We start from the raw sequence: 14,838 nt of genomic DNA, 5'->3' as shown, positions 1-14,838 counted from the left end.
ATATATCAAAGTTGATATCTGAATGTAAAGTTCGAATTGACCTCCGTTTCATTATTCTAATCTTCGATTGGGTAGGTGTAGGTGTGTAACTCTGTGCCATATTTTTCATGCAAAACGTGGAGATATTACAAGTTATTAAGACCAACTTTTGCAATGTTGTGCTTTTAGAACATCGAACACACACAACTCAAACACACAAACTCATTCAAATTAAATAAATAAATATTATATTATAGGACAATTCTACTCAGATCGACCTAGTCCCACACAGTAAGCTCAATAAGGCTTGTGTTATGGGTACTAGACGACGATATACCTATATAATATATAGTTATACATAAATACTAGTATACATAGAAAACATCCATAACTCAGGAACAAATATTTGTGATAAACACACAAATAATTGTCCTTACCAGGATTCGAACCCGGGACCTCCTGCTTCGTAGTCTGGGTTACTACCGACTAGGCTACGAGTAGGAGGCCGTCAAAAAAATAGATTCGATATTAGTGTTAGTTAGTGCTTCTGGGCATTTTCCGCAACTCGACAACAATTGTGCCTATTTTGCGTGAAACGTAGCGCTAGATTTGATATTAATCTTTACTTATGTATGGCACTCGCACCAATTAATAAGCGCAACGAGATGCACTAAGAGTAATATCAACTCAATATCAAATAAGACTGAAAATCTGAATGCTGCTCCTCGTAATTTGTGTAATTTGTGGACGTACGTTGAGACCGGTCGCCAGGAATGTTTTGATGCGATAATTTCAAAACGTGCCGAAAAAGGAGACACCCTATTTATCGACGGGACGACATGCCACACCCAAACGTGGATAATATAAGGAGAGTAGTAACACAAGAATCGGTTTACTTTGAACATTCCATCATTAATATCACTGGAGCGCAAATATTGAGACCTATTTTAGCCGGGCGTCATCTGACGTCCGTTCTGAACCTTGCCAAGGGACAGTGGGTATCATAGGTATTTTTACCGGCCACCCACGGCTTATGGGATTCTGGGTTCGCTTGGCAACTAATCCCAAGAATTGTCGTAGGCACTAGTATTTACAAAAGCGACTGCCATGTGACCTTCAAACCCAGAGGGGAAACTAGGCCTTGTTGGGATTAGTCCAGTTTCCTCACGATGTTTTCCTTCACCGTTAAGCGACTGGTAGTAAATATCAAATATTATTTCGTACATAAGTTCCGAAAAACTCATTGGTACGAGCCGGGGTTTGAACCCACGACCTCCGGATTGCAAGGCCCACGCTCTTACTCTCAGTAGGTATCAATGTAATATAAATTGTGTAAGTAAAAAAATGCCAGCAATAATAAAAATATTTATTTGTTATGCCTACCTAAAAAAACTTAAGTTGCTAATATAACTTGAAATTCGAGCTTTGTGGCAATACAAACACATTTGGTGGTGTATGTAAAGGGGCCCACTGACTATCAGTCCGCCGGACGATATCGGCCTGTCAGTTGTTCGGAACTGTCAAATTTTTGCTCTAACTGATAGTCAGTGGGCCCCTTAAAGGTAATAAAAATATAAGATATCAATCTCCTGTATTTTTCCAATACAATCACAACGATGAGAATATTTTTCTTTCTTACTAAATAAAATATCTTACGTGATAATTATTTTAGTTAAAGTGGAGTTGATGTACTTACAGTGAGGTGAATGGAATTCATTTATAATTTCTCCATGCAATTTCGAACCTCACTGTACCTACCTACCATACTTTCATCTCAAGGAAATAATATAATTCTGCTTAACACTTAATTTTTGATGAATAATTCTAATATTGTCTTCGGTTACCGCGATATTTACTATACGCGATATATGGAAGAGCGATATAGTGGCAGATAACGAAATTTCGATTTTCATTCTCCGCGGTAGGCCCTCCCTCAGGCCCGGCCATTAGCTCGTTGCGTGGACGACATCAGGAGATTGCGGGGCAAGAATATCCCAAGACCCGAATAAGTGGAGTACATACGAAGAGAGGCAGCAGTGGACGACAATAGGCTAAAATGATGAAAACAACAAATATAACCCGAATATTTTATTTAGCACAAATGGAAAATTGGGTAGAGTGGAACCAGGCTAACCAGACTTGCAATAACAACGTAGAAATTTCTCCAATTTCTATGAAAATATGACGTTTGTACACAGTTATGACCCGTTCACATCTAGTCCAATAGAATTCTACTCCAGTGATCGAATCCAGCAATCTAGAATACTACTGTTACTGGAATAATGTGAACCGGCACTAGAATATACTCATTTCAGTGAAAATTCCATTGTAAAAAACTAATGGCTCTGTGAGCTGCTGTAGACTGTATGGCTCCGCCGTTTAAAAAAAATTGACAAAAACATCCATATATAATAGGGATGATGACACATGTTGAATTTTATAACAAAATCTAGTAAAATAGATAGCAAATGAGCAATTTAACACAATAATGTGGATATTAAAATAAAATATGGAAATGATAAAAAAAATACGGGATCTAAAATTTCACAAATTAGTTATTTTTAACTTCCAAAAAGGAATAAAGTAAAGATACCATTCGATTCGATGATTCGATTTCACCGACAAAATCGCAATTTTATTTATTTTCCATACAATTAAAAGGGGCTCTCAGTGACCTTGACGTCACGCTTATCGTTTTGTTAGGAGCGTTTCGCGAGAAATATGGCTGTAGGACTTTGACTATCATTTCTGACTTTTGTATTGTTTTAATGCAATTGGGTCCCATTCCCATATATGTAAACATTTGATCCCAAAAAAAAACCGGCACAGTGCGAGTCGGACTCACGTTCCAAGGGTTCCGTACATTACACAATTTAAACAATGTGTTTTTTATGTGAAACGTCAGTAACATGTCATTAAAAACCCGTAGGGGTCGGATCAAAAACTACGTAATTAAGTCCGACTCACGCTTGACTGCAATTTCTAATAGGTTTTGCTGTAATCTATAGGTAAAGATCTATTTTATGTATTTTTTTCAAAATTTTAGACCCAGTAGTTTCGGAGATAAAGGGGGAATGGTAATTTTTTGCCTATTTTCTTGAATAACTTCTAAATTGTTTATCCTAAAATTATAAAAAAATATATTTGAGATTCTCACAATGAGCTCTTTCATTTGATATATAACACGATATAGTTTGAAAAACTTTATTTTTTAATTTTCTCATTTACCCCCCAAAAGTGGCCCCCATGATTAAAATTATTTTGTTTACGTTACATGTTCGTCTTTGGGTCACAAACTTACATATGTATACCAAATTTCAACTTAATTGGTCTAGTAGTTTCGGAGAAAATAGGCTGTGACAGACGGACAGACAGACAGACAGATAGACGCACGAGTGATCGTATAAGGGTTCCGTTTTTTCCTTTTGAGGTACGGAACCCTAACAAACCTGATCGATTGATACCATGAACAAAAAATTGCCATCAAGCCTATTGATCAGTGATCGCCATTTTGGTTGCCTCTCGGGTTGAATGACCTCAATTAACTGCTTATTTAATGTGAAAAGGCGTCTAAAATAAGAAAAAAAAACCTTTTGTTTATAAAACAAAACACGTCTTATTTAAAAAGATATACAGTACTTTAACAATTTAATATACCGCGTTGCGGTTTCCAAAACGCAGATCACATACTATAGTAGGTACTAAAAATACGTATGATTTTAACATAAATGCAATGCTACAGTGTGTTATGGTTCAAAACATTAAAATACCTATAGTACCTATCCCATACGACTTTATACATGACGCTATGACAAAGTCACCCCACATAAAGTTGCAGAACTTTAAATTAGTATTAGAAGCGATAGATTTACCTATTAGTTTTAAAGGGTGAAATTATTCCCTTCATCGCATAATAAATACTAATGTATAAACAATACAAATTTTTAAACCGTCCTTTGTTCCAGATTGAAACTTCAAAATGGGGAAAGAAGAAAAAAGATCCACCATTATATTGGATAATTTTCATTCAACGTAAGTTTAACGAGTTCCTACATAATTAGTTTCACGTGAAACCCAAAAATTCTGCAAACATACACACATAGACACATTTTGTCTTGGCGAAACGAAAGTTATTTACACTAGTAATTAATAATCTTTTTTGTATTTTAAATTATATCAATTAGTTTATTATTATTACAATACTTTAAGGTAAACTAAACGCCTTGGCAGCCTAAAGCCCTATTATTCAGACTGTTTAAGAACTTGCATGCAATATTCGATATATTGATAACACAACACAACAGAGTACAATGAATTCAGTCGAACGACCAAATACCGCAATGTAACGAAAATCACTTGCATGTACGACTACTACTTACTACTACTTGACTGGCGCGATGACCCAAAATGAGTCTTGGCCGCCAACACAAGAGCCACGCCACTTTGCCCGCTCCAGTGCGATATCACGCCAGCTTTCGCCGACGCCGAGCTCACTACACGGAGATCCGCCTCCACTCCATCCGCCCAACAAAACAACCGCATGCATGCATGCGAACCGTCTAAATGGGCTTAATTCCAATAGTTGACTGATCGTTGATACCTCTAGTTCATGAAATGGCAACTATCAGAACAGTGTCCAGCAATTGGATATTTATGCATGGTCTTGTCAGTTGTGACGCTGCATGTGAAACCGATGGTCCTGGGTTCAAATCCCGGTAATATTTGTTCCTGGATCATGTCATCATGTGTGTTTAAAGTATTTATAAAGTACGTGCGTTGTCTAAGTACCTACCCACAATACTCGTACAAGCCTTATTTAGCTTACGGTGGGACTCAGTCAATTTGTTTAATAATGTTTTTCTAAAATATTTATTTTATACTCCGTATCGCGTTTTTCAGGGCGGATCTAGCCGGTAATCCAGGATTTCAGTCTACATTGAGTTTGGGCTCAAAAGAAGTCATAAATGAAAAGGAATACAACCCTTTTGAGCACAGAAATGTTGCGCATCCCAATTCGTAAGTATTTAAAGAAGAAAACACGGTCTCTCAGATAGTTTATATACGAGTACATATAAAGTTTCAGACATATTTCAGATAGTTTGAATACATCATATTTTGCTAATGGGAGTTGAGTACCTACACTACCGCTCATAACTATTTAGGCACTCGTAATTTCTTCCATACAATTGTATACAAAATCGACGTTCAGGATTATTCCGCCAAATCGCAGTCGGGTAACAGTTTTTTGTGGAGTTTACTTTTTTAATTTAACAGACATATCGAGCTTCAAAATGATGTGCAGAATATTCGTGTACATTGCCCATTTACCATTTAGCAAATGGCAAGCGTAAAAAAATCCATAAATCGTTTTCCAGTACAAAATCGTTTTATTTTGTATGAACTAGTATTTTTTAAATCGTTGCATAAAGTAAACTCGAAACTTTAAAGGATGTCTTTGGCAACAATTTGAGGCTCAATATATTTACCTAAATAAAAATTCAATCCAAAATGTAAGAGAGTCATTTGCCTGCGATCGAACAGTATAATTTTGAAAATAATTTCTGTATACAATTGCATGGTGAAAATTGCGGGTGCCTAAATCCTTTTGAGCGGTAGTGTAGGTTACCTGTTAGTAACAGACATAAGTTTCTCGGGAGTGGTTTTCTCTTTAGTGGTCTAGTTTCAATATCAAAACTCAGATATCCCTACTATCCCCACTAATATTATTAATGCGAACGTAACTATGTCTGTCTTAGCTCTCCACGCTTAAATATACCACTGAAACGATTTAGATGAAATTTGGTATGGAGATAATTTGAGGCCCAGGAAAGGATATAGGTGTTATTATTGATCATGTTTAATTGCGGGCAAAAGCTAATTTATTGAACCGGGTCAGTCACGTTTTAAGCCGAAAATTCGCTCTAAAATTGACGCAAACTGCAGTCTGCGATTGCTGTATGTGAGTTGTCTAGTTTTCCAAAAGGCACTTTTGTGGTTTATTTGAGAAAAATAAAAACATTTTGATTACAATACATCTCAAGTACCTAAACACAGGAAATTTACGAAATGAGTGACTCATTTTTTAATATTTTTGGGCATAGGCTCCAACCACCTTACCAAAGTAAAACATTACTGCATATTACATTATGTATGTATTACCATCCATATCGTCTATTATTTTATAAAATTGTTGAAATTCCACAGGACCATTGGATCCTTGGTGCATTTGCTGAAATCCTCCCTCGGTTCCGGCATCCTGGCGATGCCGAACGCTTTCAAAAACGCGGGCCTGGCGGCTGGCGCCCTCGGCACTATAATCGTTGGGTTCATCTGTACACACTGTGTTTATGTATTGGTAAGTTTTATCTTTAGCCAAAGGAAATTTTGTCACAAGTGTTGGATGAGAAATTGAGGGAACTTCCCAAATCTTAAGGATAGTTATAGCGATTTTTGTCATAATTCATAATGATTTATTTGCAAAAAAGGAGTTACAAAAGTTGATACACTATATTTGTAAGAAAGTCCATCCTCTTAGACGTCCATGCACAGCATGCAAATCTTAGAAACTAGCCTAAATGTAATTTTTTTTTTTTTAGTGGAAATATTACTGCCTTGCTTTTTCCACTTTTAAATTTATTCTAAATTTAATAGCATCGTTCGCAGACGTTTCTGTTTGTTAAAAATTTATTTATAAAATATTTGATTATTTTTTTCTTTTTTTTACAATTATAGCTAAATAAATAAGCAAAATAATCATTTATTTTCAGGCATAGAAGTGTTAGTAACAAAAAACTTAAATACTTATGTTAAATAGTACAATTAATTAAAACCTATCATGCAAATCAATATTCTTAGAGCTAGGACTAGGACAATACAATACCGGCTAAACCAACAACATAATTAAATTACAGCATATACAATTTTATTGAAATGTAATGTCAAATATAAATAATAATTAATTAATGAAAAGAAATAATAACTTGATGTAATTTTTTTATTACATTTACTTTAATTTATGTTCTCTAAAAGAAACGTACCTGCTTTATAATACTGATTTTTCCGCAACAGTTGTTATGCTACACTTTTTCGAAAGTTGTTAAAAGATAGCCGTTGAATTTCCGGCGGCAACTTGTTAACAAAAATTATACACACCTTGGAACGGTATCGTGTGCCAGCCTTTCGGGGTTTCTAGTGTTTCGTGGGTATACTTTTTTAGCTGTTTTAAAAAGATTCATTCATGTGTTTTTTAACAAAGAAGCAAACCTCTAAAATATATAAACAAGGCAGGGGCAATATATTTTGTTTTACAGGGTTTACAAGATTCATCTGGGACCACACCACATATTTCCCTCATACATTAATTTTGGGCTATGAACGCCCTTTTAAAGTTTGTACAGTTACCCCACAGAATTAGTCCGTATCTTAGTTGACAACTAACATAACCATAGTAAGCAGCCAAAGCGCTTCCAGGGTGGCAGTGCGTATTAACCTACTTAGCACATACACAAATCTATATCGACTTTTCTACAAACGCTTTCAATTTGAGAATCCCAATTTAAGGAAGTATCAAGTTTTAAACCTGAAAATCTCACATCATTAATTTCATTAAATTACTTCTTGATCACAATTCATTATTTTATTCCTTTTTTTACATTAAATTGTACGGCATTATGTTAATTTCTACATTTTGTTGTTTTAACCAATAAATTAATAATTCCAGAATTCTATTTATTTTACTATTAAATTCTGTTTTTATTTCTGCGGTAATGATTATTGAGATGTCATCTGCGATTAGAACTGATTTGCATGGAACCACGTCAGGCAATTCATACTAGATGTTGAATAACAGGGGCCCCGCACACTTTCTTGAGGATTTTATTGACTTAATAAAAAGCAAGCTTCTACATCACCACCACATTTCCACTTTGGGCTAACTTTAATTGTTATGAGATGCACTATGAATACTATGATTGTAAATCATTCTAACGGCATTTCACTTTGCTAAGTCGCTTTTATTGAAGATTAAGTTCTATTTTTAGGGGAGGTAAATACATACCCTGGGCGATGTGAAAATTTAAAACTGTTTATTTTATGGAATTCAAATGCCTAACACCCGAAGGACCACGGAAATGTCTGTGATTCGGGGTTATATTATTATGTATGTTAGTCTGCAAGGTATGTGTCTAAGTATGGGCTTTTTTACTTTCACGATTTTTATTTTATCACAACGGCGGGACTTCGCGTAAAATTAAGTTTTTTAACTCCTGTCGTTGTAAATAAAAATGTTTTTTATTTCTTTATTTATACTTGGAGAATACCTACTGAACCTACCTACTGAAAAGTGCGATAGAAGGAAAGATAAGAATTTCGATGACGGATACATTTGTTTTTTTACAATTCCAGGTGCGGACGTCTCAAGAAGTATGCGTGGACGCAAAGAAGCCCTCCATGGGGTTCGCGGAGACGTGCGGCGCCGCGTTCCAATACGGACCGAAGAAGTTGCGGCCGTGGGCTGGTTTCGTCAAGTAAGTTATTTCCAAATATTTTTAAGAACCATAGACATAGTATATACAAGTAGTTATAGACATGAAACCGAGCGGGCAGGGGTAAGAGAAAAGGCAGCATAATAATTTTTCTCTTTCACCCTTATAAATTTCGGTATTTCGCCATCGCCTTGCTATGATGCCATAACCGCCCGGTCAATGATAAAGACAAAGCATGGCACTATTTTCTCTTTTCTCTTATAGGAATCGCAATAAGACTATCTTTCTCTATCAAAGAGTGTCAGGCCCTTGTTAAGAACCTACTACACGGCTGTCAATTAAGCTTCCAACTAATACGACTTTGGTGGTTTTCAAACTAAATTTGGTCGTCGACCACACCACCTACTACTCGTGGACATCGTCCGCGTCAACGCTGTAGCAGTAACGATGCATTAGTAACGCTGCTGGAATCGCCATCTGAATACAATTCAAGAGTCTGAATTCAGAAACTCATCACTTAATTATTTAGCACGGTAGCTAGTACGGTAACTAGCGGTCACGGTGAACTTCGTACCGCCAGTCAATGAATGTCAAAGTTCACTTGCTCTCACTTACATAGGATTACATGGGTCTCCTGCAATAGAAAGCAATGTGTTTTGTTTCAATTTTCAGTGTTTGAGTGTTCTCAATGACGATGATGATGATAATGTAATCCTGTTATCCCTCATTAGGGACATAGGGCTCTCAGAAGAACTTTCCATTTGTCGTGATCCTGAGCGGCGACTTCCAGCTCTTTCCAGCCGAGTCTAGTTGAGCCAGCCTCCTTCTCAACTGATCGCCTCCATGTGGTACGAGGCCGCACCGATCGTCTCAATATGTACATATGTACATTTTCTATGCCATTTTTTACAGCACTTAGTCGCCATCCAATTACTACTACTACCTACTACTTACTGCTGTGGCGCAACGACCTGAAGTGGATTTTGGCCTCCTACAGCAAAGACCGCCATTCTTCTCTATCCAAAGCCGTTTCTGTCCAGCCGGCGGCGTCGAGTTCGCTAAGGTCTTTTTACACTTCGTCTCTCCAGCGGTACCACAGAATAAATAATAGTACTACCGTACAGAAAGGATACTTCATACAAAACGGAAGTTTGACAGCGGTTGAGGGGCGAAACAAGCTGTCCCCTTGTAATATATGGCAGTATCCCTTTCGGCTATTTAGGGTTGTCAAAATTCAAGTCATTATCTTATCTGTGGTCGTGCACGCAAAGGGACATCAAGTTCTGTCAACCCTAATAATTGCTCGGAGCAATGCTGAGCTGAACGGAGCCGAGAATACCCGGAAGGAGGAGTTTCGGACCCCAGGCGGTACGGCGTCCAGATGGTCCATCCAATGGGCCAACAGATCTGCATCGACGAACACAGCTGTAACGCTATCCTTTATGTTGTTATCTCCCTAAAATTTTACTGGTGAAGGTTGATACGGGTTCCATTTAAGTATTTTTTATCTTATTTTGTTTCAGGACGGTTGTGGACTACGCCTTGACTGTGACATACCTTGCGGCGCTCTGTGTCTACATTGTGTTTATTGCTGAAAATTTCAAAGAGGTAAGGGTACCTAACCTGCCCGTAACACTTTACATAGAACAAATAAACTTTCATTTTACCACTCCAGCTCTTAATTAAAGACTCTCTTTTTTCTTTAAAAACTGTTAAAAAAGTTATATTATATATGCACAAGTGGCAAAGTAATTTCATGCATATATCTTGAGTTGTTTTCTTATATTGGCTGTTAGAATTGACTTTTAAGTGATGATTTAGATTGGAGGCCTTCACTCGGATTTGATTTGTAATGGTTTACAAATCTTTAGTGTGATACCCGCGTAACGTTGTTCAAACATTTCAGGTACTAGACGAGTACATGCCAGATTATAAGCTGTCGGTAGAAACGTACTGCGCTCTGACCCTCGTCCCCTTAGTCCTGATCTGCCAAATCAGGAACCTGAAGTGGCTGGTACCTTTCTCGGCCGTCGCCAACGTGCTGCTGGTCATCTGCTTTGCTATCACTATGTACTACATCTTCAGCGATCTGCCCAACCCTAAGGAGCGGATCATGGTAGCAAGGGTTACCCAGTGGCCGTTGTTCATTAGGTGAGCTATACCTTAACTTTTAATTACATTTTGAATGTGATTGCAACAGGCGTCAGTCAAACTAATTTCTAAACTAATAAAGTTCATTTAGAAATTGTTTGATATAAAACCTCAATCAAATGCTTTGAAATGTCAACGTGAATGGCACGACTACGCTGTTCATTTAGAAAGTAATCAGTTTTGAAGTTCTTTGGTAATTACCAGTTAAATTAAACTCACCCAAAGTTATTGTTGTATAAATAACCCTTCAGGAAACTTTGAAATTTCTTGTCCATGACCGAGGGCGATGGCATAATGATCATTTCATCAAGTATTCTACATTAACGCCAGAGACTAGTAAATATTCAAGACGGACAACCTACACACTACACCGCGTTCCTCGCGTGACTCTTTATTGTTTTTTTTTTTTTTTTCATTTTAGCTCTATAGGTACGAATAAAGTACCCCACTGCTTTTATGACTTCTAAACCTAAAATCCGACTTTAATCGCAGCTGTCATAATTATCCATAAAAGTACAATTCAAGCATAGGTAACAAAAGCATTTTAGGCTTATTCTTATTTAATGGCACGACTATCTGGTTGAAACATTTTTAAACTTTTTTTTAAGGATTTAAAATGGTTTACTTATGCTTTTGTGACTATCTGCCGTCAACCAATCAAATGTTACATTTTGAAATTAAAATAGCATCAGGGGGGCGTTTTTCATATGCAAATAACTAAAATGTAAAAGTATTATTTAAATTTTAATGTCATCTACAACATTGACGATTCTCGCGGCGTTTTATAACACACAGCACAACTGCACAGTCTCAAGTGGAGGTGTTCAGCGGTGATCCATGAATGGACAATCATGTAATCTAATTTAATTTTCAATTTATTTTTTATTTTATTGTATTATAAACTTACTAACCTTAGTTATTAGTAAAACAAAATATGTAACTAACAATATGTGGATCTTGGTTATCTTAATAAAGAACTTTTATTATTATTATTATTATAAGGGTTGTCAGTCTTCTGTATTTACTAGACTGATTTACACACGGTTATAAAAATAAGATTCGTATGTTGTGCTTCTTATTTACGATATACGATTATACCTGCCTATAATATAAAATAAACAACCGTCAAGCTGAAATTGTAAACGGCCAAATATTTACGTCAAATCGTTTGTAAAGCAAATCACCTTCATTTTAACGACTTTTTTACTGTCTCGTCACCATGTTTGTTGATTGTATGTAATGCCACATTCCCTAAGGGTTTATTCTTAAACGGCACCTACTTTTAATTATTGCAAGCTGATTTTCAACTAGCATTCCGGTAACCTACCTACCTACCTACCTGTAGGTATATTTATTTATAATGTAAATTTGGTGGTAGAACATCATTTAAATATCATTGCGACGTTAAAATTTAAATTTGAGTTGGCCTTATGGTCATTACAAATACGGCCCGATTCGAACAATGCTTATAAGATGTCACAGCGATACGATACTGATCTGTCAAAAGTGTAATTTGTTTAACCAAAACCGTCACTTTAGACACTGAGAGATCTGTATCGCATCGCTGTGACATCTTATAGTTTTTTCGTTTCGGTATTCTTATAGTTAATTTGATTTTTATCCTGAAATTACTTTCCAGTACAGTGATATTTGCGATGGAAGGCATCGGGGTGGTCATGCCCGTAGAAAACGAGATGGCGAAGCCGCAACAGTTCCTCGGCTGCCCGGGCGTGCTCAATGTTGCCATGACTATTGTCATTTCCCTGTACGGCATCGTCGGGTTCTTTGGTTACATCAAATATGGCGACGAAGTGAGAGGAAGTATTACGTTGAACTTGCCGCAGGATGAAGTGTAAGTGCCTGATGTCTGTCATAGGAAGAAAGTCAAAACTTCATGACAAGGCGATTTCGCATGCAAACATATTACTTAAATCAGAAGGCCTACGACGAACACCGGCGAAGTTCGCACGGGCATCTTTGACTCCAATTATGGAGTAATTAGAGTGACAGAGTTAGTTACTCGAACTTTACGATCTCACGGTTTTAACTCAGTTCTCGGGTTTGAGCCGTTCACCCATTCGTTTAATTAAAAACTGATAGTATGAACATTTTATGAGTGCCAAAGAGACGTAGATAATTTTTCGTAAATAATAACGTTGGACTACATTACACACTACCACTTAAAAAAGATACTTTAAATATTTAGAGCATCTCGTGCTGTCTGCAAACCTTTAATACTTAACTTTATACAATAATTTATCAATTGTCGATAAAAAAAATGTTGAATTTAAACTGTCGTGAGACATACTAACGTTAAATAAATTTAGTTGTAGATATAAAACTTATTTTAATCATTTACAATAAAAACAATTTAAACTGCTTCATCTTTTCAGATTGGCACAGAGCGCGAAGATCCTCATGGCTCTGGCTATCCTTTTCACATACAGTCTTCAGTTATATGTACCCATGGAGATGATCTGGAGAGTGATCCACAACAAAATATCCGTCAGATATCATAACATCACGCAAATCTTCATCCGGACTGCTGCTGTCGTTGGCTCAGGTACAATATCGAATGTTAATAGTTAAGTAAATAAATCTAGTCATTTCGATAACTATAGAGTGAAAAACATATACATACTAACCATATTATTTAAACTGCGTGTCACAGTACAGATTCAGAGTCAAAAATGGTTTATTTTATTAGTAGTTAGTAGTTTAGAAATGACATCTAATAAATTTATTTGAAAAAAAATGCATCCTAATTCGTTATCTTTATGGGGAAGCGAAACGCCTAATCAACAACAACTAATAAACTATCCTTTTATTAGTTATGTAGTTAATTAATTTAACTATATACAATTAAGTTTTTGCTTCCGTTCAAGTTTCAGGGGTGAATATTTAACTATAAAATTCTTTTTTCTTGTACAATCTGCTTCTTACCTATTTACAGTTGCCTTAGCAGCAGCCTTCCCAAATCTGGAGCTCTTCATCAGCCTCTGCGGCGCCATCTTTCTGTCTACCCTCGGTCTCCTGACGCCAGCCATCGTGGACACCGTGCACAACTGGGACCGAGGACTTGGCAGATTCAACTGGATGTTATGGAAAAATATTTTCATTGGCATGATATCCCTAGTGGCTTTGTTCGCTGGTTCTTATAAGAGTATCAGCGATATGGTCGCTAAATATGGACAGAGTGAGCACTTGGAAATGAATATGAATTTAAATGTGACCAGTGTTAATGGGACTTGGGTCTCATAAAACTATGAAAAGTAGGTACGGTCGAAGAATGTTGTCATGTGACAATAATATGCGATCCTTATCACCTGTCATATTTATTTTCAGTGTGAAAATGTACGAAATGAAACATAAATTGAATTCCTTGACTGTATTTGTTTGATGTGGATGAAAATGTAAAGATAATATGGGCGTGTGTAGATTATTTTAAAAACACATTTCCCGCTGAGCTAACAATTTCCAAGTTTAACCGACACTAAGACGGTTACATTATATTAAATCGAATGGATATGAATTGGAAGAGATGATCCGCTGTCTGTTATGCTTATTTTGTTATAACCTCTTAATTTTCATAATTCAATGCAATATAAAGCGAAGCGAGCGTATAAGTAAATTTGTAAAGGCGTAAATATTTAAACACATTAATGATATACAGGGTGACTTCAAATTGGTAATACAAAACACTTGATTGTGGCTCAGTTAATACCCAATATTATACTACAGTAACTCCGTTGTTAAAATTAGCTGTATTTAATTATCGCTAATTTTCTAATAAAACAAATAATTAAAGTCTCGAAGTGTGGTTACCCCACGTTAAATACCTAACTGTCATACCTGTCACTCGATGTTTTCAATGTAAGTTAATAATTATCTATATCACCTTTAGTGACACTCGTGTAACTAAAGCCCAGTCCAGACGGACGGGAGAATTATGGTGACATTTAAGTGCTCTAAATTAAAAAAGAATGCGCCTAAACGCGCATACTGACGTCACAAACCTCCATTGTATCGGTCATAATCTTACAATCGAAGAAAAGGGGAAGGGCGAGCCAAATTCGCGTTTGCATTCGGTAGATTACGTACATTAATAAATAATTTAATTTAAATTGATTCGCTTATTATTACCATAAATGTATCAGGGTACATAAGACTAAACAGCTTAAGGCCAGTCCAGACGGGAACAGTTTTGTGCTAATCTAATTAAATT

The 14,838-nt window shown here is 36.3% G+C and overlaps 1 protein-coding gene across 1 annotated transcript in view; it reads left to right on the top strand.

The window, feature by feature from the left end:
* The window catches only part of LOC134741376 (proton-coupled amino acid transporter-like protein pathetic), a 45,602-nt gene extending 31,180 nt beyond the window's left edge, over window positions 1-14,422 (top strand). The window contains exons 2-10 of the mRNA XM_063674137.1: window positions 3,945-4,011; window positions 4,879-4,995; window positions 6,184-6,334; window positions 8,383-8,504; window positions 9,986-10,070; window positions 10,369-10,613; window positions 12,253-12,465; window positions 13,007-13,176; window positions 13,567-14,422. Of these exons, the coding sequence (XP_063530207.1) occupies window positions 3,959-4,011; window positions 4,879-4,995; window positions 6,184-6,334; window positions 8,383-8,504; window positions 9,986-10,070; window positions 10,369-10,613; window positions 12,253-12,465; window positions 13,007-13,176; window positions 13,567-13,874 (1,464 nt within the window). The 5' untranslated portion in view covers window positions 3,945-3,958 and the 3' untranslated portion in view covers window positions 13,875-14,422. The remainder of the gene's footprint in view (window positions 1-3,944; window positions 4,012-4,878; window positions 4,996-6,183; window positions 6,335-8,382; window positions 8,505-9,985; window positions 10,071-10,368; window positions 10,614-12,252; window positions 12,466-13,006; window positions 13,177-13,566) is intronic.
* Window positions 14,423-14,838: the final 416 nt, after the last annotated feature.

Source organism: Cydia strobilella, chromosome 5 (genome assembly GCF_947568885.1).
Source record: "Cydia strobilella chromosome 5, ilCydStro3.1, whole genome shotgun sequence".
NCBI classification, from domain to species: Eukaryota; Metazoa; Arthropoda; class Insecta; order Lepidoptera; family Tortricidae; genus Cydia; species Cydia strobilella.
The sequence above is the reverse complement of the archived record's forward strand: the minus strand, read 5'-3'. Positions and strand labels throughout refer to the sequence as shown.